Source organism: Nuphar pumila, chromosome 7 (genome assembly GCF_984573655.1).
Source record: "Nuphar pumila chromosome 7, dmNupPumi1.hap1.1, whole genome shotgun sequence".
Taxonomy (NCBI): domain Eukaryota; kingdom Viridiplantae; phylum Streptophyta; class Magnoliopsida; order Nymphaeales; family Nymphaeaceae; genus Nuphar; species Nuphar pumila.
This window is the reverse complement of record NC_143255.1, coordinates 6328697-6356053: the sequence shown is the minus strand read 5'-3', so window position 1 is coordinate 6356053 and position 27357 is coordinate 6328697. Positions and strand designations below refer to the sequence as shown.

At 37.7% G+C, this 27357-nt stretch overlaps 1 protein-coding gene across 1 annotated transcript in view; it reads right to left on the bottom strand.

Moving 5' to 3' along the window:
- Positions 1 to 15274: 15274 nt before the first annotated feature.
- Positions 15275 to 27357, bottom strand: part of LOC149830995 (3-hydroxyacyl-CoA dehydrogenase family protein) — a 31106-nt gene continuing 19023 nt past the window's right edge. Inside the window, exons 3-4 of the mRNA XM_090013600.1 lie at positions 15921 to 16033; positions 15275 to 15808 (exon numbers count right to left, since the gene is read on the bottom strand). Coding sequence (XP_089869726.1) covers positions 15448 to 15808; positions 15921 to 16033 — 474 coding nt within the window. The 3' untranslated portion in view covers positions 15275 to 15447. The remainder of the gene's footprint in view (positions 15809 to 15920; positions 16034 to 27357) is intronic.

Here is a 27357-nt window from a genome sequence, read left to right as displayed (position 1 = left end):
TCTTCCTTTTCTTTTTATCTCTGCCTCCCAATCCCACCTTATATCACAGGTCTCTTTGTGCTCTAGTTTAGAGAGAGAGAGAGAGGTTAGCAGCTGACTAGCGCTGCAGTCTGCAGACGTCACGCGTTATTGCCGGTGAGAGAGAGATGGAGGGAGAGGAGTGTGTAGTGGCTCTGTTATATGAGAGAGAGAGAGAGAGGTAGTGGAGAGCAAAGGCCAACACTTGCAATTGTCACTCTCTCTCTCTCTCAGAATGAGCGTCAACTTTGTTTCTTTGCATGTGAAAGCGTGGTCCCAAAGACTCCTCGGCTTTCCTTTTCAATCTACGCAAAACCCTTCTTCAAAACGCCTCCCTTTGACCCCTCTGATCCCTCCCCACTCTCTCTAAAAGTGAAAAGTATCAACATGGAAGATTAGGGCACAATAGAACCAGATTTAATCAGTTTACAGAAAAGAGACCTTGCAAATTTATTAAGAAACACTTTGACTGCTTTTTTGGGGAGAATACATTGAATTTCAGATATTGAGGTAAAAAAGAAGAGACAAGTGGTAGAACCAAAATTTGTTTTCAGGTGTTTGACTGACTTTAAATGACAAAGTACTCTTGATCATGTTAAATTCTCCACCTGTGTCAGCTCAAAGAGGAGATTATTTATTTAATTATTTATTTATATCTCTTTTGGAGTTCTAAACAAGTTATTGATGGATGTTCTGCACGTCTGTTAATCTTCTGTTTTTTATTTGTCCATATGTAAGATATGTAACTAGTTTTTCCTGTTTCCTTAGAACTTTATTTATAACTTTGCGTTATTTATTGTCCAACGTATCTTGAATAGAAAAAGAGAAAAGAAAACGACGATAATTTCTCGTTTTATTGAATGGTGAAGGTGATTCCAATGACCGGAAGATGCGAGACCAGTGTTGTCAGAATCCAATGGCTCCACTGATTTTCTAGAAAATCGGCTGAACTGGTTTTCGTTTCATTTTTTAGTTTTCTGATTACTAAGTGACCTGGTTTCAGGCCCATCCCTAGGCTCTGTGACAAATAATATGATATTTTAAAGATTATCGAGAAAAAATAGTGATTTTTTTTTCAAAGCACCAATATTGTGTCGTGTTTCCTTGAAAATCCTCAGGTTTTGGCTGCATGCAAATACACCCTAAGGGGGTCGTTTGTTTCACCTCCCCCACTTTCATGTGAAAGGCATCCTTCACATGATTCATGTGGTGCTTTTTCCCACTAGGATTGAAACATACACCAAGTGGGCGAGCGATTGAAGCCCACACATTTTTTTTTACCAAAATAAAAGGATTTTAATGGAAACCCGTGTCACACCTATGGGTGGGCAATGGGCTACGCGGCCTGATGGGCCAACCGGCCTGCCATTGGCCGGGTTTGGGCCAAGGTTTTAGGCTTGGGCTCATAGCTACCAGGCCAAAATTATATACCTGGGCCCGGGATGAAGTCTGAGTTATTTATTAATTTTTAATAATATAAAAAATAAAAAATGACTATTACATAGTAACTTGGTAACTATTACTATTTACCTAATTAGTTAGTTTAATTTATGAAAACTAGAAAGATAATTAATTGGGTGCATGTAAAGTTAAGATCTTGTTAATTATTATTATTATTGTTTACAAATGGATTCGGGTTGGGATGGACTGGACTCAAACCCGGCCCACTTCACATTGACCTGTTGAGCCAATGGGCCAAACCATGGGCTGATCTTCAAATCCGAGCCTGTTAAGAACCGGGTCAAAACTGGCTAGTTAGTAAACGGGTTGGGCTGCATTTAAAGCTTGACGGGCCGAGCTCTAAACAGGCCGGGTCAGCTCGATGACCACCCTTAGTCACACACACACACACACACACACACACACTTGATTGCACACTATAAGTGTACTGCTGCACCTGATCCCCTCTATCATTTCTTGGCCCCCACAACTGACATGCCCTATCTACAAGATGAAGGGTGATCGGGTGCAGTGGCACACTAGAAGTGTGCAATCACATTTTACCTGATCTTTTTTTTCCTAAATATGCTATGACTAAAAAAGAAGAAAAAATTTTATTTGCACAACAAATTGTCAAGTAGTATATGATATTTCTATTTCACTATAAAATTATTTTTTATGAAGTAGCATTGCGTCTCAATTACTGTTGATCATCAATCTCAACATTTCACAATATAAACATGTTGGGGCCATGAGGGTGAGCTCGATAGATTAGCCCAACACACCAATGTCTCTGACCAAGGTCAGGTTTTTCAATATAAAATGTGAAAAGAATGGTGTGATATGTAAAAATTAAAAAGAATAAAACCGGATCTCATCAAAACTTCGAAGTTAAGCATGCTTGAGCGACTGGCCAGATGCCACAAATTTGAAACTCATGGTGAAATGTCAATTCAAAGTTAGGTGTACTCCCCCAACAACTGGAGGCTAGCTAATGTGGGATTGCTGGAGGAGGAGGGTTCCTTTGAATTATCCAAAAAAAAAAAAAGAAGAGGGGACTTATAGTAATGGTCATGATAATGGTAATAACGAGCTACTCTTTTAACAGACCAACAAACCATTTTGGAGTTTTGCAAGTTCTAGAAGATAACCATCAGATTTTATGATGGCTCACTTTGCTGACTTGTGATTTGATAAATTTTCACACCTTGTTGGGAAGAATATGTGACATTGTAGAGGCAGACAGCTCATTTGCACCCGCATGATGCAAATAGGGATGCACACGAGCCAGGTTCAAGCCGAGCTTGGGCTGGCTCGGCTCGCTCGTGAAGGAAAACATGTTGTTCAAAATCGGATGGACCTGAAAACCTTTAATTTAAAAATATTTTTTAATTTTTTGAAACTTGTGCAAAATGTTATTTGTAAGAAATGCAAACAGTGAGATTTGAACTCATGATAAATGATTTCTCCACTAAGGTAAGGCACATCTTTGTGTTAAGAATGTGAATAAAATATATAAATATATAAAATCTATTTTTTTTATATAACTATATGACTAATCAAGCTTACCAAGCTTATTCGACCTGGACTGCCAGTTCAAGCTCAGCTTGTTTATGTGTTCCGAGCCTGAAACATTGTTTATGCTCTGCTCATTTATTTTTTAAACGAGTTCAAGCCTAGCTTAAACGTGCCAAGCCCGAGCTAGCTTGGCTCGTGTGCATCCCTAAATGCAAGTCAGAACCTTCCTTCCTAGCCATCACGGACTCTTTGTTGAAGACAGGCTCAATGAAAGGGACTCTTTGTTTAGGCTCAAGGAAAGGTTGTGTTTGATTGGTAGTTTGAGATCCAAGACAATCAAAGAACAACCTTCAATCTTGGTGTGGGCCCCACGTCGGATTCAATATCCTGGTCTTAAATTATTTGAATTCAAACACACACCCCTAAGATTGAGGAAAATTTTGGCTGCATTCCAGCTTCACTTGGTGACAAATTATCCACTTTTTCCTTTGAAATTCATATAAACACCAAGATGTCTCAATCATCCAAGAAAAGGATTCTAAGCCTGTCCCGGTTCAGTCAGCCTTTTGTCTGCTGCCTTGCTGTTCTATTATTCATTTTTTTTTTATAGGTAAGTTGGGGTTAGGCTATGGCAGGTTGAGCCAGCGCGATCAGTTCTTCCTGTCAGGTGTGGTTTCTTCAGGTTATAAATTCAAAACAAGATTGGGGTTATGCAGACCCCTACCAGTTATACAATCATTGGGTTTTGAACCTACAACGTCCCAACACAAAGGTGACGTGCACTAACTGCTCCTACCAGACAAGTCGAGACAAGTTGGTTCTATTATTCATTGTGGTCAACAATATCTTAACCCTATTTGCATATACACGGGGCTTCCCCATTAAAAAACCAGAGGGGACCCCACCTATACAGCAACCAAGTTCACATGAATATGGACCTTTGCTTTTAATGACTTGAAACAATTTTTATAAAGGTGGGCCCACCAGCATTCACATGAATCATGAATTGTTGTCAATGACCCTCATCTTAGATTAATCATTTTTTATATGTAATTGTTGTGATATTATTGAACATATCTCATTTTTGTAGATGTTTCATAGCTAGTTAGGTCTGGAAATTACTTGATGTTATTGTATGAAATAAATAATTGTTTTTGCTGTTGAGCTCAAGTTAGGCTCTTATGAAATACTTGAAAGCAAAAGGCCGACTGATTTTGTTTTTAGATGCCCTTGTTTAAACCGAGTACTTTTTTTGTGTGTAAGAAGACGAAGCCAATTTGGGCATTAAAGTCTGACCTTTGACAAAAATGAGTTTGTGCTGCTAACTTCAACAGTATGGCAAGGAAGTTGGCCTTACACTAGAGATGTGAATGGATCGGATTCGGGTCAGTTCTAGGGTTTTCTAAGTCTGACCCAATCGAGTCTGGCATAATCAGAAATGCCAACAAAATTCATCTTCAAGAAAAAGAAATGAGAAATCTCATGCCTTTGTCTTGAGATTCACATAGCTAAAATCAAAGAACCTCTAACATCGTCACTAATGGATTATTGTTGCCTTGGTTGGGATCCAACACCAGTTTGGATCCCGCACCATATTATATCTCAATTCTGGCATGTTTGGTGACACCCTGATATATCATAATTATCCACCATTGTTAGATAGCGCGAAGATATTTGGAGACTAAATAATGATGCCAAATCTGTGGTCTAGAGTCTCTACTCTGTAGATTGAACATTGAGATCCTACAAGATCTTGGATCCAACACCATATTATATTTCAATCTAACAGCTGTGGAGAAACCAACGTTATGAAAAATGTAATACTTCTTCCAGGAAACAACTTTGGAACTCAAATTTAGGGACAGAAAGTTCTGAGTGTCGTTTTGTGTTGTTTGAACTTTAAAATGCCTTGTTATTGCAGGAACATGTTTGGAGTAGTAGTACAAATCCCTCAATAACCGGATCTGGATGCTGCAGGATTTTATGCATACGTTCACAAAGAGAGAGAGAGAGAGAGAGAGAGACTCGTATGCACTAGATTTTGCATGAGAGAGAGAGACCCATATGGACTATATTTTTGCCTAATAGATCTACTTTTCAAAACCACAGTAGGATGGGACCCGGATGCATGCTACATTGCTACCTGCTAAGAGCCTAATCATTGACACACTGACAAATGTGGATCCTTTTTTTCAGGTTGAACATTGTGCGGTCCACATTTCTATCATCTTCCAAAATCAGGTTTGATGGATATTTAGTACTTTCCCTAATTGCTGGCCCAAAAAGAGGGGCAAGTATTCAACATGACAAATTTCATCACTGAACGTTGACAAAGATGAGGAAACGCATCATATGAAGCATAAAGTAACCAAATTATAATGATACCGATCCATTCGCATGTGCGGTCCATATTTCTTTACCATATATGTATGCTTTGAACGTGTTAGTATTTCAAAAAAAAATGCAAGATTTTGTACATAGTGGATGCATTGTCACGAGGCAGTTACATGTGCCTTTGTCAGGTGGGCCCAGATCTCAAATTGGGGCATTACCTTGTGGGACCCAATCACTGTGATGGATTTGGAAATAATGATTAGCAAGAAAGGATGTGGATCGGCTTGTAACTTTGAACTTGTGAAATAGGCTCGGCAAGCCCAACACGAACAACCAGTATTCAGCTCGGCTCAATATTGCTGTTTTAAACTTTCAAGCAATATTATAGTGAGATTTTTATAAATCTTGCGATATATGTTACATTTTGCATGTATTTTATGTCATTCATAGAGTAGAGATGGCCGAAGTGTTTGGCTTACAAGTTTGAGACAATTATTTATGTTGTAAATGAGCCAGTTCAAGCTTCATTCAATAGCTTTAAAGTCCAAATTCTATCATTTTCAAGTCTGAAAATGTCCTTTTTTATTTTTGTAAACGAGCTAACTCAAGCTGGGCTCTTCATTAGTTCAAGCATTTCTCACACTGTAGTTGGTCCAACACTCTTGAGACATTCTATATGGTCTGTTTATTTGGCAAAATATTGGCTACATTTACCTGTACCATATGATCTATGTAGGAACTGCCAGTCCTTTTTTTTTTTAATCAAGCTTTATACATATGATCTATGTGGTTTGTTGAGTAGAAAAAAACGTTTAAAATCATCTGATTGTTTTGTGTCTTCAACAATCAAGGGCACACAATTCACAAAAGATTCGAGATAAAAAAAAAAATATGTTTTCACATCAAAACCTTTCAATTGAAATTGTGATCTCTAATATGAACTGTGCAGAATGCATCGGTAGGTCAGACTGATCATACAAATCTTGCACCTATGAATTTTTGCTAGAGAAGTCTGGTACAGTCAAGTGCATGGAATAGTTCCCTGTTTATGATTGTGGTAGTATCCATCTTTTCCAGGTCAACCTTTTGGCAAAATTGGTAACTTTATGTCTGAACTCAGATACAACCATGCATCACCATTAGCCTTCATACTAATTTGGATAAAACTTAGCAAATAGACATCTTTTTTTTTCTTATTTGATTTTCTCCATTTCTCAATTGTTCAGTCACAGCAGACACATGCAAATACATGAAGAGGCAGTATGCTTATTAAATAAGGTGCGACTGAATAAATACAATAGTTTTTAGGTTGGCAGTTTTGTGGTTACATCTAGTTTAAGAAGCCATTGGAGCACCTTGGTCTTTCCCATATATGTATTCCATATTGTTCAAACCACCCTCAAATACCCAGATGTTGAGTTGTATAGTGACTAAAGAATACTTCGACAGCCAATTTTTTATTTTCCTCATTGCCTACATTTTTTTATTTATAATAAACCTGGGGTTTCTCATTGCCCACATGGAGAGAGAGAGAGAGAGAGAGAGAGAGAGAGAGAGAGAGAGTTGCATTATCTTTTTAGCGGTCATGGTTTGGCTGCAAAACAAATACTAAAAGCTAAGCAGGCTTTGGACTTTGAATTTTAAGATGAGATCAACTACATTAGCGTCGTAAACAATGGAAACCCTCTCAAATCTTTGGACTAGAGGGCTCATTTGTTTCACGAGAAAACAACCCCTGTTGGTATGAAAGCCAGTCATTTTTCTATTGAAGGTGAAAGAAACTCCCGTGCCACAGTATATGCAGGCCCCATGTTTTCATAAGAAGCAAATTGTTTAGTTGTGACAACGCTCTTCAGACAAAGGGAAGATCATATACAACGTGATTGCACACTTTTAGTATGCTGCTGCACTGCACCAGATAGCCCTTCATCTTTAGAATACGATTACACCTGATCCTTCCTCCTTTCAACAGGTGTAGGAGTCATACTATAAGAAAGGCACAATCATTGAACCAAACGGACCCTGGTACCTTTTCACACGCTTTTGAAGGCCCCACTGTTTATGCACCTACGTCCCAAAGTCTACAAGCCAAAAGCCAAACTAGAGAGAGAGAGATAGAGAGAGACTCACGGCTCACTAAAGTTTGAGGATTTTCCTGTGGAGAAGTCAAGAGAGCATATGATTCCATCTTTGAAATTCTTGATGCAAGCTATTTGTTTGTGCCCCCAATGGGGGTTGTCTTAGTGGGGTGAGGCCTTAGCTGCTAGACGGGCAGTAAAGGTTTGATTTTTATGGGTATAGCCTCTTTGTGGGTAGCGTAAACCCTAAAAGCAGGAGTCCTAGTCTCAGAGTTTTAGGCTGTCAGCATGATGGTAGTAGGTTTGGCATGCAGTCAGCGTAACCAAGTCTTCATGTCAGGTGTAGTTTCTTCCTTCGGGTTATAAATCAAAAAAAAAAAAAAAAACTTTTTGTTTGTATACAATATGGTCACTTAGCGGAAGTGGCGGTGGCACCCACACCACAAAGGGTGGCTTTATGATTGGAGCATCCACATTCATTATTTTACTCAAAAGAACAATCTGCATGTGTGCAACCACTGCCAAATGCACAATCAACAGGCAAAAAAAAATAATCCATCATGTCCATCCATAGAATAAGATCAAGTTATTAACAAAATATTCCACAAGAGCTAATGGAATTGGTTCTGTAAATGGGTTGGATGTTGGTTGGATCTGGTTAGCCCTGGTTGGGTCTTGGTTCATCAGCAGGCCCACTAAACAAGAGAACTCTTGATCTTAGTTGGACCTATATGTTTATGTCCAGATTTGGATTTCGGAAAATGGTAAATCTGTAAAGCCTATGTTTTGACATTTGTTTTTACAAGTTCCCTTTGCGGTACATACCTGAATGCCAAGTATGACTGGAAATAATCTACCAGGTCCTCTAAATGTGTTGAGCACACTTAGTAGGATCTTTCAGGTCTGGGTCATTGTCTAATGTATCTCACCTGAATTAAGAGATCCAATGAGACCTGATCTAGATCTGGATTTTCATCTCATCAGAGAGCTCAAAGGATTTGACACCAAAAATAAGAGGATGGGCCGTACATGCCGGGTCCGAACAACAACTGACATGCCTACAGATCTGTCTTATCAGCATGGCGACAAAAGTTAAAACGGGAATAACCCAACCTCTTCTTCGTGAGAAATTAAAAATTTTATTTTTCTTGCATTTTAACTGTAAAATATCGGCACTAAAATTAGTTAAAAATAAACAAACAAATTTTTAAAATGGAAAAACCAAAAGACAAAAAATTTAATTCCTGCCAATATTTACATGTTTTATCGGATGGGCAAAATATCACGTTTTTTGTGTTATTTTTTCTAAAATATGCCAATATTTGTCGCAATCACACTGCCTAGAAGTACGATACGTGTAATTCCACTTGTTTTCCTTTAGAGCCTTTTTCTTCCCACAACCGTTTTTAGTTACAGTTTTAGGCTATATTCTAAGGATAATCTTACCAATAAAAAAATAAAGTTGACCCTTTATCACTACTATGATTGCTTCAATGGATGGTGTAGATTCTCCTATCTAGATCATAATCATTTCTTACTTTTCTAAGATTATGGGTATCATTTCTTTGAATAGATGGCGCACATAAGGATAACTTTAATTTTGTATAGATTGGGTTAACAATGCGGTCCTTATCTTAGTGGTGAATAGACCCACTTATAGGCCAAATTAGCCCTTGATAAACCACAATGTAAGGTTGTAAAAACATGAGACCAACTACTTTGAGTAGAATATTGGGTTTTAAGTCATACTCATGGTTTTAGGTAAGTGGATTAAGCACCATGGGTGATGGTTTAGATTGATGAATACAAGTCAATGGAAAGTTAAACTGATTTAAACAAACTGTGGGTATTAAAAAATTATAGCACTATCTATTTCACTACTTATATTCAACTTTCAATGATTCTTTTGAAGGGTTCCAATTCATTGTGAATAAATTTATAAGTAGATCAACAAGAATATTTTGGATAGAAAATGGAAAAAAGATCCTTTTCTGTTCAGCATAAGATGTTCTGCTGCAAAGCAAGTTTGTAGAATATTTGAAGAATACTAACTGAGAAAATAGCAGTGGCTTGGCCAAATTTAACCAACCCATTGTTAAGGCTAAACCAAAATAATCAAGGAGATGACATGCAGGGAAAGATAACAAAAAGATGAAGCTGAAGCGATCCTCAGCTGATTCCTACATGCCCTCTATATCTGCCAGGATTTCTTTTGTGATCAAAGTTTAGATGCTGCACTTTGAGTAGGATGGCCCAGAATTAGTACTGACAATCCTGATGACATTAAGCAGTATTAAATGATCAAAGGTGGCAGAACACGAAATACCAAATACTGCTAGCTGTAGACAAGGATGACATATGTTTATATTTTTTTTAATGAAGGGTGGGGAAATCACCATCGAGATCAGAGACCCAGTCGTGCTGACTCAGTCAGTCATACTTACAGTCGCCCTTACGATGGTGTAAACCCATGGCTCACCCCTTGCCCCCAGGGAGTCACCCAGCTTCAGCTGAGGCAAGGGCTTTGACACTCATGGGAATGAAACCCTGACCACCAGTCTAGTGGCCAAGGCCCCGCTCCACTGTGCCAAACCCCTTGGAGATGTTGTGCGGACACAGTCAGCCGTACTTACAGTCGCCCTTCCGATGGTGTAAACCCATGGCACACCCCTTGCCCCCAGGGAGTCACCCAGCTTCGGCTGTGGCAAGGGCTTTGACACTCATGAGAATGAAACCCTGACCACCAGTCTAGTGAACAAGGCCCCCTCCACTGTGCCAAACCCCTTGGGGATGGTTTAGTTAACCATATTGCTGCATACCATTTTCACTAGAGAATAGAGAAATTAACTTTGACTGTGATGTGATACAGAGACGCAGATGTATGGGGATTTACATGACCACATCCATACACCTTTTGTAATAGATACAAATGTTCGCGGTATTATTTTTTTAATGCGGAGGAAGCTACATGAAACAAGATAATAAAACATATGATGCTACAACAGGATCAAGTTTACTTCTTAATATCCAAGTTTAAAGGTGAAGGATGTACATTAGTGGCAGATAAAACGTTGAAGAATCCAACTCTTTGATAATCACTTGCAAGCAGGCCATATAAAAGGATCGGTTTCACCAACAAAAAACATGGTCCTTAAAAGAAGGATAACATGGTTACCTGCATCTGCTCTTGGTAGTAATGATGGTTTAGCATGACTAAGAGCTCCATTTAAGCGTCACATTGCAGAGAAGGGCATCCAAGGAAGCACAGAGATACCTTCGAGTATAAGTTAAAGACGATAAAACAAGTAAAAAGTGAAAAAAAATCCACCTTAACAGATGCATGGTATCAAGAGCTGCCCCATCCTACAAGACCTTAATCGACTGTCAGGACAAACACATGGTTCAGTGTAGCAGTGGCCAACAACTGGGAAATTCATTGCCGTGGAACTGAATCTCCAAATTTAATAAACCCACACAATTGTTCCAAGAGTGATTTAAACAACTACGCCTTCATCCCAAAACAATTGGGGTCGGCGATATGAACCAGAAAAGAAAATCATTCTGGGTCTTCCACATGAATCCTTCTCCTCCAATCATTTTTATCCAATGTCATGTCCTCGGTGAGGTTCAAAGCATTCATATCCTTTCCTATCATCTTCATCCAAGTCTTTCTAGGCCTACCATGACCTCTTTTAACTAATATATTTTTCCATTTCTTCATTCTTTTAACTGGAGCATCATTAGGCCTTCGCCGAATATGTCCAAACCACCGTAAACAATTCTCTCTCATCTTATTTTCAATGGATGCAACGCCTACCTTCTTACGTATCACCTCGTTCCGAATCTTATCTTTTATTGTATTTTCACACATTCATCTAAGCATATGCATCTCAGCTACACTCATTTTTTGAATATGATGTCTCTTGGCAGCCCAACATTCTGTACCATATAGTAAAGCGGGCATAATAGTCGTCCTATAAAACTTTTCCTTCAACCGCAATGGCATTCTATGATCGCACAACACTTCAGTTGCACTTTTTCATTTCATCCACCCAACCTTTATCCTATGATTTACATCTCCATCAATTTCTCCATACTTTTGAATGATACAACAACAACAACTACGCCTTCATCCCAAAACAATTGGGGTCAGCGATATGAACCAAAAAAGAAATTCATTTTGGGTCTTCCACATGAATCCTTTTCCTCCAATCATTTCTATCCAACGCCATGTCCTCGGTGAGGTTCAAAGCATTCATATCCTTTCCTATCATCTCCATCCAAGTCTTCCTAGGCCTACCCCTACCTCTTTTAACTAATATATTTTCCCATTTCTCCAACCTTCTAACTGGAGCATCATTAGGCCTTCGCCGAATATGTCCAAACCACCGTAAACGATTCTCTCGCATCTTATTCTCAATGAGTGCAACACCTACCTTCTTACGTATCTCTTCGTTCCGAATCTTATCTTTTATTGTATTTCCACACATCCATCTAAGCATCCGCATCTCAGCTACACTCATTTTTTGAATATGATGTCTCTTGGCAGCCCAACATTCCGTACCATATAGTAAAGCGGGTCTAATAGTCGTCCTATAAAACTTTCCCTTCAACCGCAATGGCATTCTACGATCGCACAGCACTCCAGTAGCACTTTTCCATTTCATCCACCCAACCTTTATCCTATGATTTACATCTCCATCAATTTCTCCATACTTTTGAATGATAGATCCCAAATATTTGAAATAATCATTCACCGGTATATCTTGCTCACCAAGCTTCACTACACTCCCATCACTACTTCGTTGCTTACTAAACCGACATTCCATATATTCAGTCTTACTCTTACTCAACTTAAAACCTCTAGCTTCCAATGTCTGTCTCCATAATTCTAACTTAGCATTAACCCCAGCTCTAGACTCATCAATCAAAACAATATCATCAGCAAACAACATACACCACGGTACATTTTCTTGAATTGATCTCGTAAGCTCATCCATCACTATCGCAAATAGGAAAGGGCTTAAAGCAGATCCTTGATGTAACCCAACCGTTATCGGAAAATTGGTTGTCACCCCTCCACAAGTGCGGACATTGGTTACTACTCCTTCATACATATCTTTAATTATACTAATGTACTTGAGAGAAACACCTTTCTTCATCATTGTCCACCAGAGAACGTCCCTAGGTACTCTATCGTATGCCTTCTCTAAATCAATAAAAACCATATGCAAATCTTTGTTCCTCTCTCTATATCTTTCAATAAGTTGTCTAAGAAGATGTATAGCTTCCATAGTTGATCTTCCAGGCATAAAACCAAATTGATTCTCCGATATCATGACAACCTTCCTCAACCTAGACTCAATCACCCTCTCCCAAAGTTTCATAGTATGACTCATGAGTTTTATACCACGATAGTTTGTGCAATCTTGTATATCACCCTTATTCTTATATAAAGGCACCAAAGTACTCTTCCTCCACTCATTAGGCATCTTATTTGTTCGCCAAATCAAGTTAAAAAGATTTGTCAACCATTCTAAACCTTTCTCTCCCAAGCATTTCCAAGCCTCGATAGGTATACCATCTGGGCCAACTGCCCTTCTTGACTTCATTTTCTTCAAAGCCTCTGCAATTTCTTTCTTTTGAATCTTGCGCATGAAGTCACGATTTATCTCATGAAAAGGAATGAAGAAGTCTCCAAGATCTTGAGCATGACTATCATTAAATAGCTTATCAAAATAATCTTTCCATCTCTCCTTAATCTCCTCATCTTTGACTAAAACCCTTTGCGTTTCATCTTTGATACATCTAACCATACCCAAATCCTTCGATTTCCTATCTCTCATCTTTGCAAGCCTATAAATATCCTTCTCGCCTTCTTTGGTATCCAACTTGTCATAAACCTCCTTATATACCTTAGCCCTCGCGTTTCGAACAACTTTTTTAGCTTCCTTCTTTGCTATCATATACTTCTCCAAATTCTCATTATCACGACTCTTAGATTTCTATAACACTCTCTTTTAACCTTAATAGCTAATTTGACATCCTCGTTCCACCATGATGTATCCTTACCTAGTGGTGCACCGCCTTTAGACTCACCCAATACCTCATTAGCTACTTTTCTCATACCACCCGCTATCTTATTCCACATTGATTCTGAATCCTCCTCGAGACACCAATCAACTTCCTTAACTACCTGCTCTACAAACATTCCTTGTTTAGCTCCTTTCAGTGCCCACCACTTAATTCTAGGATCTATCCTATGTCTATCCCTTTTGCGGCATTGTCTAATTCTAAGATCTAAAATTAAGACTCTATGTTGTGTAGCTACACTTTCTCCTGGTATAACCTTACAATCGATGCAACAACCCCTATCTCTCTTTCTAAGTAGGAAAAAATCTATCTGACTCGTATTAACCCCACTTTTAAATGTTACTAGGTGAGACTCCCTCTTCCTAAACCAAGTGTTTGCTAAGATCATATCATAGGACAAACAAAAATCTAAAATCCTTTCTCCACTTTCATTTCTTTCTCCTATACCATGGCCTCCATGGATATTCTCAAATCCATCCCTACTAATGCCTACATGTCCATTAAGGTCACCGCCGATGAAAAGCTTTTCTCCATAAGATGTCTCTTGTACTACTCCATCTAAATCTTCCCAAAATTGATGCTTAATGGAATCATCTAAACCTACTTGAGGTGCATAAACACTAATAATATTAATAATATCCATACCTAATACTAATTTAATAAGTAAAATTCTATCACCCTTCCTACGGACCTCAACTACATTATCTATAAACTGACGACTCATAACAATCCCTACTCCATTCCTATTCCTATTTATTCCTGTATACCAAATCTTATATCCCCAAGGTTCTATCACTTTAGCTTTCTCACCTACCCATTTGGTCTCTTGAAGACATAAAATATCAATATTTCTCCTACACATAACATCTACTAACTCTACCAACTTACCAGTTAAAGACCCTATATTCCAAGTGGCTAACCTAATTTTATGGTCTTGGACTAACTTCTTTACCCCCACCCGTCCAACAAAGTGAGGGAACCCTTGCCTATTTGACACCACACCCGGGCGCCGGTGTGACGCGTCGCTTCTGGGCGACGACCTAGCAACCCTTGCACATTTATCACTGCCTCCGGGCCTAGAGAGTACAGCGCGTCGCTCAGTAGGGAACGCCCCAACGAAATTCTCATATTGGTTCATTTTCATAGGATATGACAAAGTTTTTATGCTGACTGTCACAGGCCTACCGCAACCCTCCTTTATCCGGGCTTGGGACCGGCAGTGTATAACTACACAGGCGGAGTTATACTTTTGAATGATAGATCCCAAATATTTGAAACAATCATTTATCGGTATTTATTGCTCACCAAGCTTCACTACACTCCCATCACTACTTCGTTGCTTACTAAACCGACATTCCATATATTCTGTCTTACTCTTGCTCAACTTAAAACCTCTTACTTCCAATGTCTGTATCCATAATTCTAACTTGGCATTAACCTCAGCTTTAGACTCATCAGTCAAAACAATATCATTAGCAAACAACATACACCACGGCACATTTTCTTGAATTGATCTCGTAAGCTCATCCATCACTATAGCAAATAGAAAAGGGCTTAAAGCAAATCCTTGATGTAACCCAACCGTTATAGGAAAATTTGTTGTCACCCCTCCACAAGTGCGGACATTGATTACTACTCCTTCATACATATCTTTAATTATACTAATGTACTCCTTCATCCAAAAGTGAGTTACTTGAGTAATATTTTGAACAAATAAAGATCCCTTACATGTCAAGTACTAGCCATAGTAACCACAAATAAACCAGCAAAATGACTTATCAACAATCAAATAATCAGAACTACCATAGAATGCACATTGATAAACACAGTCTGCCTTTTATTCTCTGGGGCATGGTATTACCATCGTAAAATGACACATTCTCAGAACATACAATGGCCCTTTATCTGTACAATTTTATTGACCAACTCATAAATTGATACAACACATTTCTGGATGCAAGAATCATCAAAGACGAGGATTTGGGTTAGCTGTTGCACTGTAGGAGTAAACTCCGATTCCTCGCTTCCGTCCAAGGCGTCCAGCATCAACATACTGTACAAGAAGTGGACAAGGACAGTACTTACTATCACCAAGACCATAATGAAGAACTTTCATTATTGATAGACAGACATCCAACCCAATGAAATCAGCAAGTTCTAAAGGACCCATTGGATGATTTGTGCCCAGCTTCATTCCGGTATCGATGTCCTCTTTTGTAGCAACACCAGTATAGAGTGCATAAAATGCTTCATTAATCATGGGCATAAGAATTCGATTGACAATAAATCCAGGGTAATCTTGAGAGCATATAACTGTTTTTCCAAGCCTGAAAATAAATGTTTGGCATGTTTTAGATTCCATACACTCAGACAGAAAAAAGCAGTAGGAAAAATTATGACTATTCAAATTTGTTAAAACAATGACCTGAAAAATCTTACCTCTGTGCCAAAGCCTTGACTGTAACAAAGACATCTTCAGACGTCTCTGCACCTCTAACAATCTCCAGAAGTTTCATGACAGGAGGTGGGTTCATGAAATGCATACCAATCACCTGCATAGGGTGCACATTTGTGAAGTGCCATGATTTTAATGAACAAGAAAATGTATCAGCAAGGAATTCAAGTGTAGGTTGTTTTTCATTAATTACTGTACTAAAGCCTAAATACTTCCTACTAGTGTTGTAAGTATCGTACTGTATCGTACGATATAGTACAATACGTATCATTACTTTTAGGTTTTGTGATATGATAAATACTCGTATTGAGTGTATCGTATGATACACCCTTGTATTGTACCGTATCGTACGATACAGGGTGTATCATACCGTATACCTTCGTTGCACTTTAAAAAGGCAGAAAATTACTTTTTTTTCATTTTGGGTTTTAAATACCTTTTGAGGGCTGACTTCTCCATTTGTCTAGAGGCCATTAGAAATGCATTTCCACCATTTTTTCACCCAAAGAAGTAGGTTAAGGTAAAAAAAAGTGCATTTTCACCATTTTCCCACTCAAAAAAATAGGTTAAGGTAAAAAAAATATTATGAGTAAAATTATAAAGCTACTCTCTAAAAAAAATTTGCCTCAGGGGGGTGTTTCCCCCTCTAGAACCCCCGCCTAGTTACATGAGAAAATTAAAGATTTATATAAAAAATCAGGCTTCACACTCTTCCAACAAAGATGGCATCAGATGATCTGGCATGACAATGAGACACACAAGTAATGAGTGAAAAGTTAAAACCGATTGAAAATCGAGTACAACTATTGCCATAATATGAAAGTATGAGTCTTGGGGCATGTTCTTAATTGCAAGATATTTAATATTTTGCATTATTCTTGTGAGATAATTGATGTTTGATACATAACTGCTTCATATATGATTTTATGGTTGTATTTTGGACAATTCATCATTGTTACATGTGATATGATTTTTTAGAATTTTTGCTAATTTTTTTCTGATTTTTATTGATTTTTTTGTGTTTTTTGAAATTTTTTATTAAACATTTATGATACGTTTACGATAAGATATGATACGGTACATTGTTACTTTGGGCCCGACCGATATGGGTAACGATACGATACTTACAACCTTGCTTCCTACATCAATATATAAATTTATCTAGCACTAATGAGGGCCAACACCATAATTAGACATTGCTGCCAACTTACACTTTTACTGGTTTAGGTTCCAAAGTTTCACAAGCAGGTTGGCAGATGTGGGTTGGTATTTCGAGTAGTCGTGAATGGACAATGACATCATTATGTAACCGCTCGTTGTCCCCTATTAAGAAGATGGGTTGTCATTGGTGACTCCCGGGGGGAGAGGGGTAAGCCCTCAAAGTTTTACGTTGTCAGGACAGCGACCGTATGTATGGTAGGCAAAGCCAGCGCAACTAAGTGTAAAACCTGTATCTAGTCAAGTTGGGTGGGCTCAAGCCCACCAAGCTTGGCTAGATCGAGCACAGTAAAAAAAAGGGGGAAAAGGAGGGGATTGGGATAACCATGAGCAATCGTTTTTTATATTGAGGAACAGTTCATCATCCAAATAGAGAGAGAAAGTCCCCCTTCTACGATTTGAGAGAGTGGGAGTATGGGGGGCTCCCACGGTTGTAAGGTCCTTATTTAAGAAACCTCACAACCCCCTCCACCCCATCGTCTTCTCAGAAAAATGGCAGAGAGAGAGAGACGTTGGGAGACGCTGCCAACGACAGGTAACCCCACCCTCTTCTATGGTTTTATTTTATGAAAGAGAGAGAGAGAGAGACAGCACCCGCAACCATGGTGGTTGTCTGCACCAGTCGATTATGAGAGAGAGACGAGCCGGCAACCACTGTGGTTGCCGACACTGTTGAAAAAAAATGGTGAAACCCAACAGCCCTTGGTTGTCGGCATTTCTGAGTAGAGAGGAGGGATAGAGGGCAGCGCCCTATGTCTCATCCGCCAACTACTGCCAGGTTACCGGCGTCGCACGGGGAAGATGAGGAAGGCGAGACAGCAGAGGGGCCCATCCTTTGTCTCAGCCGCCCACAACCACATGGGTTGTTGGCGCCTCTGGTATGAGATGCAGAGAGGGCAGCACGGCGTCTCAATCCAATGGAACTTTGGAAAAATGTGAATGAGTTTTAAGCAGAACGAAAATACTGGTTCGCTAAACGCTCAAAGGCTCAACAACCGGGAAATTAGGGCCAATCAAGGAGGAGGGGAAATGTTGAATGTGATTTCCATAGTGACGCATGATATATGGAAAAAGACTTGCCAAATTCAAAAAGTTGATGAGAGGATTTGACGGATTCGGAGTTCGATCGAGGAGGACCCTAATGGACACCCCCATCAGCAAGTAAAGGGTGACGCAGTATTTTACAAAGGGAGATTCATACTTCCCAAAGACGCCAAGATCATCCTCTATCTCCTCCACCATTTTCACTCAACTCTGATAGGTGGACATGAAGGGGTCTTCAAAACCCTTCAACAAATTAAGGAAGAGTTTTATTGGCGTAAGATGAAGTTCCATGTGGCAGAATTCGAGAAGAAGTGCCTTGTGCGTCAAGCAAACAAATATGAGGCAATCAAACCCATCGTCTACCTATTTTTTATGAATTTGGAACTGGATTTAATTGGAATATGGATTTGACTTTGAATCTAATTAAGTATGAATTTGGATTTGGGTCTCACATATATTTAGAAGTAAATTGGATTCGGATTTAGAAATATGAATTAATTAGATTTAAATTTGGACTTGAATTAATTAAGTAATTATTTAATTAATTAATTAATTAAGAAAAAAATCCCAAGAGGGTGGGATGTCTTCCCCCACTCGTAGGCCCAACCTACTTGGTTGGAATTTTCTACTTTCTAAGTTTATAAGCCACATAGGATTCTAACTTGATAAGAGTCAAAGGTGGTTAAGAAGTTTCCTAATTCAAGTAGTTTAATTAATTAGGGAATTAGACATAGGTATATATTTCAATAAGATGGGACTCTTAGGTGGGACGCCCCCCAGGTGGGCACACCTACATGGAAAGGAGTCCATAAGGAATGGACTCCACCCATATGTAAATGAATCCCAAAGGAGGTAGGACGTCTCCACCTACTTATTTGAATAAAAAAAGTAAAATAAAATATGTAATTATCTATATGAGAATCTTAATAGGTTAGAATTCCAAATTTGGGTTGGATGTGATAAGCCATCTGGAATTCCAGCAAGGAGAGAGGTATTGGGTTACCTAACCCATAGGGATCTATTCAAGGAGGCATTGCATTCGCACGCACCCCCCTCTATTCTTCTTTCCTTATTTTCCCCTTTATTATCTCTTCTTCCTCCATAGTCCACGCCCATCTGAGGTCTGGGCTAGGGCTGGTGGTGCACACATATGAAGGTCTACAACTAAGAGGAGAGGCTCTTCACAGTAACGGAATCTTGTTTTGGTGGTTGATTTTGTCTTTTTTGGCTTTTCAAGGTAGGTACACTTACCCTGGCTTGTGTACATGATATTAGGTTGCATGTGCATATTGTGGATTGTCCACATATGCTCCGCAACATATGTATATCAGCCACTCATATTGGTGCGAATAATATCATAGGGTTCCCAGAAGAATAAAATCTCCAAAAACGATATTGAGAAAAATCAGTTTTGAAGAGATTCATATCCATTCTTGATATTGTTTTCGGGCTGAAAAATTAATATGTATTGATGCATAATTTTTATAATAGAGTCATGCTTATAGTGATTTGGATGTCTGATCCAACCTCAACACATGGTTTTGTAAGAAGCGATTTTTGAATGCTTGTTTTTAGAAAATCAGTTTACTAAAATCAATTTGTGTGATTTGGATTCATGTTTTGTATTAGATTATTCATGTATAACATGTGTTTAATAAGATTCTTGATAGTCTGATCTTAGATGTGCTTCAATGTCTCAGCCATCGGCAACCACCCTGGTTGTCGATGGCGCCACCGTGAACAGGGAGAAGGCGAGACAAAGCGTGGACACCCTCTCTCTCGGTCATGGGAGTTGGACCGGAAAGAAGTAGGAACTGTCATCATGGCCGTTTGTGATCATTGCAAAACAATTTTTTTTTCTTTTTTTTTTCTTTTTTCTTTTTTCTTTTTTCTTTTTTCTTTTTTCTTTTTTCTTTTTTCTTTTTTCTTTTTTCTTTTTTCTTTTTAGCCTCTTTTTCCCTTTTTGAAGGGGAATAAAAGATGGAAAGAAGAGAGAAGAGAAAGAAAAAAAGAAGATAGGAACTCTTTTGCAAGGTCTCACTTGACCTTTATTTGAAAATATTTTGAAATTACTCGCCTCCGTTTTTTTAAATTTGTGAGAAAAATGGAGAGACGGGATTCACTCGTCGGTACGAGGTTCAGCCGTTCCTGACGCCTTTACCAGGGGTAATTAAACCAATGATCGAATTTATGTTTTTTGTTTTGCCTAAATAATGTCTAAGAAATTATTCTAAGTCTAAAATGCACATTGAATGATGCTTATTTAATATGAATGAAAAGATGTATGCTTTTGAGAAGAATAATTCGAGAACTTTGGATTATTCCAAGTGATTTTTGAAATAAGTTTGAAAACATTTCAAAGAAATGGTTTAAGCAGTTGAAGCCGATTTGGAAAGGTTTAAACTTGAATCTAAACATAAAACTTGAGATTTGAACAAGGAGATTTTGAATTTTTGAGTTTGAAATAATCAAAGATTGAGATAGATCTTGAATTGAAGAAGGAAGATTTGAAAATGAGAATTGGAACTGAGATATAATTTGAAATTAAGATGAATTTGAAAAGGAGAATTGAAACTGAGATAGAATTTGAAATCAAAATGAAATTTCAAAATCAATTTGAACTTTGAATTTGGAATATTGAATTGATTTTTGAAAATCGATTTTGAAAAGAAATTTTGATTTTGAGATTGAATTCAAAACCTGAAACAAAAATTGAATTGGAAATTGAATTTTAGACTTTGAAATAGAATTGAAAACTGGTCTTAGAAATAAAATTTGAAATTGGAAATGAATCTTGAATTTGAGTTTGAATTTAGAATCTAAAATTGAAATTGAATTTGAAATGGTAATTCAAAGAAAGAATTTAGAAATTGAAATCTCAAAAAAATGAACTTTAGAAATAGAATTGGAATTTAGAATTGGCAATGAAAACGAATTTTGGTTTAGAAATCGGAAATGGATTTGAGAATTGGATTTGGAATCTGAAATTGAAATGTTGATTTGGTTTGGAATTTGAATTTTGAACTTTGGAGAAGAACTTGAAAAATCGATTTTTGGGAATTCAGAGTAAATCTCAAGTTTTAGTTTCTGGAAAAACTCAATCTAGGGTTGATTTGAAGAATCAAACTTGGAATTTAGACAAAACTTGGAAATTTTAGAATTTGAGAAATAGAGAATAAAACTTGAATTTAAACTTGAATTTTGAAATCAGAAGATAATTTGGAAAGTTGGATTGGATTTCAAGACAAATCTCAAACTTGATTTCGAATTTTCAAAAGGATTTTTAAAACCTTGATTTAAAATTGAATGAAAATTCAAGACTGGAAATGGATTTTGAAAATAAAGATAAAAATAAAGAATTTGAATGAAATTTGGAAATTTTGAAAATATGAAATTCAGAAATGAGGATTGAGAATTATGAAATAAGATTTAAAATCAAATGGAATTGGAAGATAGAATTTGATTTGATAAATAACAGCTGAAAATTATTTGAAAAGTATATTTGAAAATTTATCTCAAAATCACTTGGATTTTTTAAGATAACTAGAAATAACTTGGAAAAGAAAATGCAATTTTATCCTAAATGATGAATGATGTGAGAGAATTTAAAAATTATATTTGAGAAAGCATATTTCATTCTTTAGGAGAATTGAAATAAGATTGAAATTATAATACATTCATGACTATGGTCAAAGATGTATTATAAAATAATCTGTATTTGAATTCAAATAAAGAATAAAATAAATTTTTGGTGCCTTTATAGAATTTGAAATGAAATTAACCCTCAATATATCCTGACTATGGCCATGAATATATTTTAAGTTAATTTATATGTCAAATTCTGATAAAGGAAGGAAATTTTTAAAAAATATGATGATTTTCAAAAAGAGACCCAAGTGTGGATCAAATGTTATTACATAAAAGATAAAAATCCTAAGTATTGTTCACATTTTGATTATGGCCATAAATGTGAATCATTTACTTAGGATTAATTACCTCTAATTAGAAAGGTGCATGTGACATTCGGTGAGGTTCAAAGCATTCATATCCTTTCTTATCACCTTCATCCAAGTCTTCCTAGGCCTACCCCGACCTCTTTTAACTAATATATTTTCTCATTTCTCAATCTTTCTAACTGGAGCATCATTAGGCCTTCGTCGAATATGTCCAAACCACCGTAAACGATTCTCTCTCATCTTATTTTCAATGGGTGCAATGCCTACCTTCTTACGTATCTCCTCGTTCCGAATCTTATCTTTTATTGTATTTCCACACATCCATCTCAACATACGCATCTCAGCTACACTCATTTTTTGAATATGATGTCTCTTGGCAGCCCAACATTCTGTACTATATAGTAAAACGGGCCTAATAGTCGTCCTATAAAACTTTCCTTTCAACCGCAATGGCATTCTACGATCGCACAACACTCCAGTTGCACTCTTCCATTTCATCCACCCAACCTTTATCCAATGATTTACATCTCCATCAATTTCTCCATACTTTTGAATGATAGATCCCAAATATTTGAAAGAATCATCCACCGGTAATTCGTGCTCACCAAGCTTCACTACACTCCCATCACTACTTCGTTGCTTACTAAATCGACATTCCATGTATTCTGTCTTACTCTTACTCAACTTAAAACCTCTTGCTTCCAATGTCTGTCTCCATAATTCTAACTTAGCATTAACCCCAGCTCTAGACTCATCAATCAAAACAATATCATCAGCAAACAACATACACCACGGCACATTTTCTTGAATTAATCTCGTAAGCTCATCCATCACTATAGCAAATAGGAAAGGGCTTAAAGCAGATCCTTGATGTAATCCAACCGTTATAGGAAAATTGGTTGTCACCCCTCCACAAGTGCGGACATTGGTTACTACTCCTTCATACATATCTTTAATTATACTAATGTACTTAAGAGAAACACCTTTCTTCATCATTGTCCACCAGAGAACGTCCCTAGGTACTCTATCGTAAGCCTTCTCCAAATCAATAAAAACCATATGCAAATCTTTGTTCCTCTCTCTATTTCTCTCAATAAGTTGTCTAAGAAGATGTATAGCTTCCATAGTTGATCTTCCAGGCATAAAACCAAATTGATTATCCGATATCATGACAATCTTCCTCAACCTAGACTCAATCACCCTCTCCCAAAGTTTCATAGTATGACTCATGAGTTTTATACCACGGTAGTTTGTGCAATCTTGTATATCACCCTTATTCTTATATAGAGGCACCAAAGTATTCTTCCTCCACTCATTAGGCATCTTATTTGTCCGCCAAATCTTGTTAAAAAGATTTGTCAACCATTCTAAACCTTTCTCTCACAAGCATTTCCAAGCCTCGATAGGTATACCATCTGGGCCAACTGCCCTTCTTGATTTCATTTTCTTCAAAGCCTCTGCAATTTCTTTCTTTTGAATCTTGCGCATGAAGTCACGATTCATCTCATGAAAAGAAATTGAAAAGTCTCCAAGATCCTGAGCATAACTTTCATTAAATAGCTTATCAAAATAATCTTTCCATCTCTCCTTAATCTCCTCATCTTTGACTAAAACCCTTTGCGTTTCATCTTTGATACATCTAACCATACCCAGATCCCTCGATTTCCTATCTCTCATCTTTGCAAGCCTATAAATATCCTTTTCACCCTCTTTGGTATCCAACTTGTCATAAACCTCCTTATATACCTTATCCCTCGCGTTCTGAACTACTTTTTTAGCTTCCTTCTTTGCTATCATATACTTCTCCAAATTCTCATTATCACGATTTTTATTTAGATTTCTATAACACTCTCTTTTAACCTTAATAGCTAATTTGACATCCTCGTTCCACCACGATGTATCCTTACCTAGCGGTGCACCGCCTTTAGACTCACCCAATACCTCCTTAGCCACCTTTCTCATGCCACCCGCTATCTTATTCCACATAGATTCTGAATCTTCCTCGAGACACCAATCAACTTCCTTAACTACCCGCTCTACAAACATTCCTTGTTTAGCTTCTTTCAGTGCCCACCACTTAATTCTAGGATCTATCATATGTCTATCCTTTTTGCGGTATTGTCTAATTCTAAGAAAGAGAGAAAGAGCTAGAAAATTATGTTGGGTTAGTTAACGCACACGCACTTTGTCTCGATGTGGGCCCAGACCAAGTAAGATCAAATTGTATTTGAATATATATATGGAGGTACATATATATACACATGTATAAGACGTATGAACCCTCGAGACAACTAAATTGGGTTCTAGTCAATCAATCTAGACTATACACAGATCGAGCCCAGTTCTGACTTGGACTGAGTAAGATCAGACCCACAACACAATAAAAAGACCAAAATACCCTTATGGTATGGAGTTAGTAAAACGATCATAACTTCTCACCCCGAGCTCATAATCGGATTAGGTTTAATTCGTTGGAATCAAGACACAAAGAGGAATATGTCCGTCCTTATCTCATGACCAAACACGTAGCACAGAAATCGAGATCTGACAGATTACCTTTGAGAGGGGTAGTTTGGTAATTTTGTAAAATATAGGAATTGTCAGTTTGATAATTAAGTGAATTTTGTGTAATGAACATATATGACCACTACTACTATGAGAGACTTGACTGTAGAGTGAGAATTTAGTTCTTGCATTCGAGGTAAGGGATATTATGAGCATGTCTAGTTAATAATAAATAATTTGTTGTTTATATGAGATAGCTTGCATGAGACTATGTATGTTTGAAAACACATTTATATCCCACGTATGATATAGATGTTGTACATTCTTAAAGATAAAATGATGGCACATGAGATAGCTACAATGCAAAGAATGATTTCATGTATCCTTAAATTTCCCGTGCATATTAGTAAATTATGTGATTTTAGACAAGAATTCATATTCTATGCTTATTGAGAATAAAGAACTATATGCATGTGAATAGAGTTTAGTACTTGAGTAATTTCCTTAAATCCCTTCTTTCAGTTACGTTTATTGCAAATTTGAGTTATCTTAGCATGCTAGACTTAACCTAATAAATCCTGGAAGAGGCGATGAGTAGAAAGAGATACATGATGGTCGTCAAAGTGAGAGCCACCATAAGCGTGGGCCGCCGATGATTTATTAATGTAGAGACACTACATTGATGTAGAGATGCTACATCTTCTGCATGCTTAGATATTTGTGAATAATCAGAACCCTAGGAAAACCTTGAGAAAAGTTAATTGAAATGGAGAGAAAATGAACTTGAGATAGTTTACATGGGAAACAAGAGTTGCATAAAATATCCTAGGGGTTATTTTCACACAGTTAATGGGACTATAGGAAAATCAGGATGTAGCATGAACCACGAACCTTGGAGCAAGTATAGCTTCTCTGAGACCGACTCCCGACTAGATACCAGTGGGTCGTTTCACTACAATGTCTCATGATCTGTGGATCACACCTGAGAGTGGTTCATAGTCTGGCCAACACCGTAAAATTGAGATATTATACACGGGTTACTACGCCCATAGTAGGCTATTACCGGTATACCCAATCTAGTATAATAGTTAGCATCGAGTGAGTGCTAACCTATGAGTTTAAGAAGATTAAGGGAGGATTTAAAAGAAACAAACTTGTGTATTTTGTGATGAAAACTAAACTAAGACTAGAAGCTTATAGCCCACTACAGTTGTAAGTCGGAGTCTTAAATTGTTTATAATCATTTCTTACTGAGTTTTAAACTCACCCCCTTAATAATTACAAGGGCAGGTTCTAAGAGATCTACCTGAGCATGTCGACGTAGCTGCTTCCATCACCAAGTGTTCACAAATGGCCAGAGAGCCAAGTAGAGACTTTTATTTTACTGTCATTATTGAACCTCATGTGAATTTGTGCTTTTGAGATGAATGATATAGCTTATATGACCTTGGTTATGATATGAAAATGTTTTAATTTTGAAAAAAATTATGCCATAGTTTCATTGTGTTTACTTTATACTTTTCTTTCTGGGAAGTAATACCTACGAACCCGTACTCGAGAGGTCCCGGATCGATGTGTTACACTAGGTCTATGGTTCTAGGGTGGTTTTTTCAAGTAAAAAATAAAAAAAAAAGATAGGTTGTCAAGAACTAGAGGTAGGATGGGCAGTTGGTCAGATCTAGTATTGATCGTAGATGCATGGCATTCAATAACAGAGACAATGGACTGACAAATGAGAAGCTGAAAAAATTCTTGGTTTGAGATTCCAGGAAGAAGAGCAGAGAATCACATTTTGGTGGCTCGACCCCCATATAAAGTTGGAAATAGGGTTTTAAGAAAGAGCTCACAAGTGATCAATATTCATTCACCCAAAGGTGAAAAATACAATGTTGGGGAATTATATACAAGAATAATGAAAGAATGAAATTACATAATGTTCTTACGTAAATTAAGAAAGGAAAAAAATCAGTTTCAAGGATAAAATACCAAATTACCCCTAATAAGTAATAAACATATAGAATGAAATGTACATTTCTATTAAATAACCTGGAAAACAATTTAGCATGTATCCTAGAATATAGCCTCAAAATTTCTAGAACATAAACATTAACAACCTTTTTTTCACATTTGTCAATGCTTTATCAACTAAGTCACATGGACTCTTCTAAAGGGTCACTGCACCCGCATCAACGCGGGTGCGGAAATCATAAAAGTCAGCTGCACCGGGTGCGGTAAACTGCACCCAGTGCCCAAAAATGGACTCAGTCAACTACGACCGAGTCCATTTTGGGCCAATTTTTTTTTAAGTGTGTGTGTGTGTGTGGGGGGGGGGGGGGGGGGAGGGGGAGGGGAAGGGGGTAGGGCATATTTGTTTACCCCCTCCCCCCCTTCTCAACCCTTCCTCCGCGCCTCTCATCCCCACTCCTCCTCGTCCTACCTACGGCAGTGCAACGGCCTCCTCTTCTTCCTACGGCAGCGGCAGCAACAGGTAAGCTTCTTCCTTCTCCCTTCTTATTCTTCCTTCTCTTCCTCCCTCCACTGCCTCCTCTCTTTCTTCTCCGCCTCTCTTTTTCTTCTTCTTCCATCTCCTCCTCCTCTCTCTCTCTCTCCTTCCTTCTCCTCCTACCCTCATTGCTGCAAGGGCCGAACCCAGCCTAAGTTCAATTTTGCGGGGTTCAACAAAACCTAAACCCAGGCC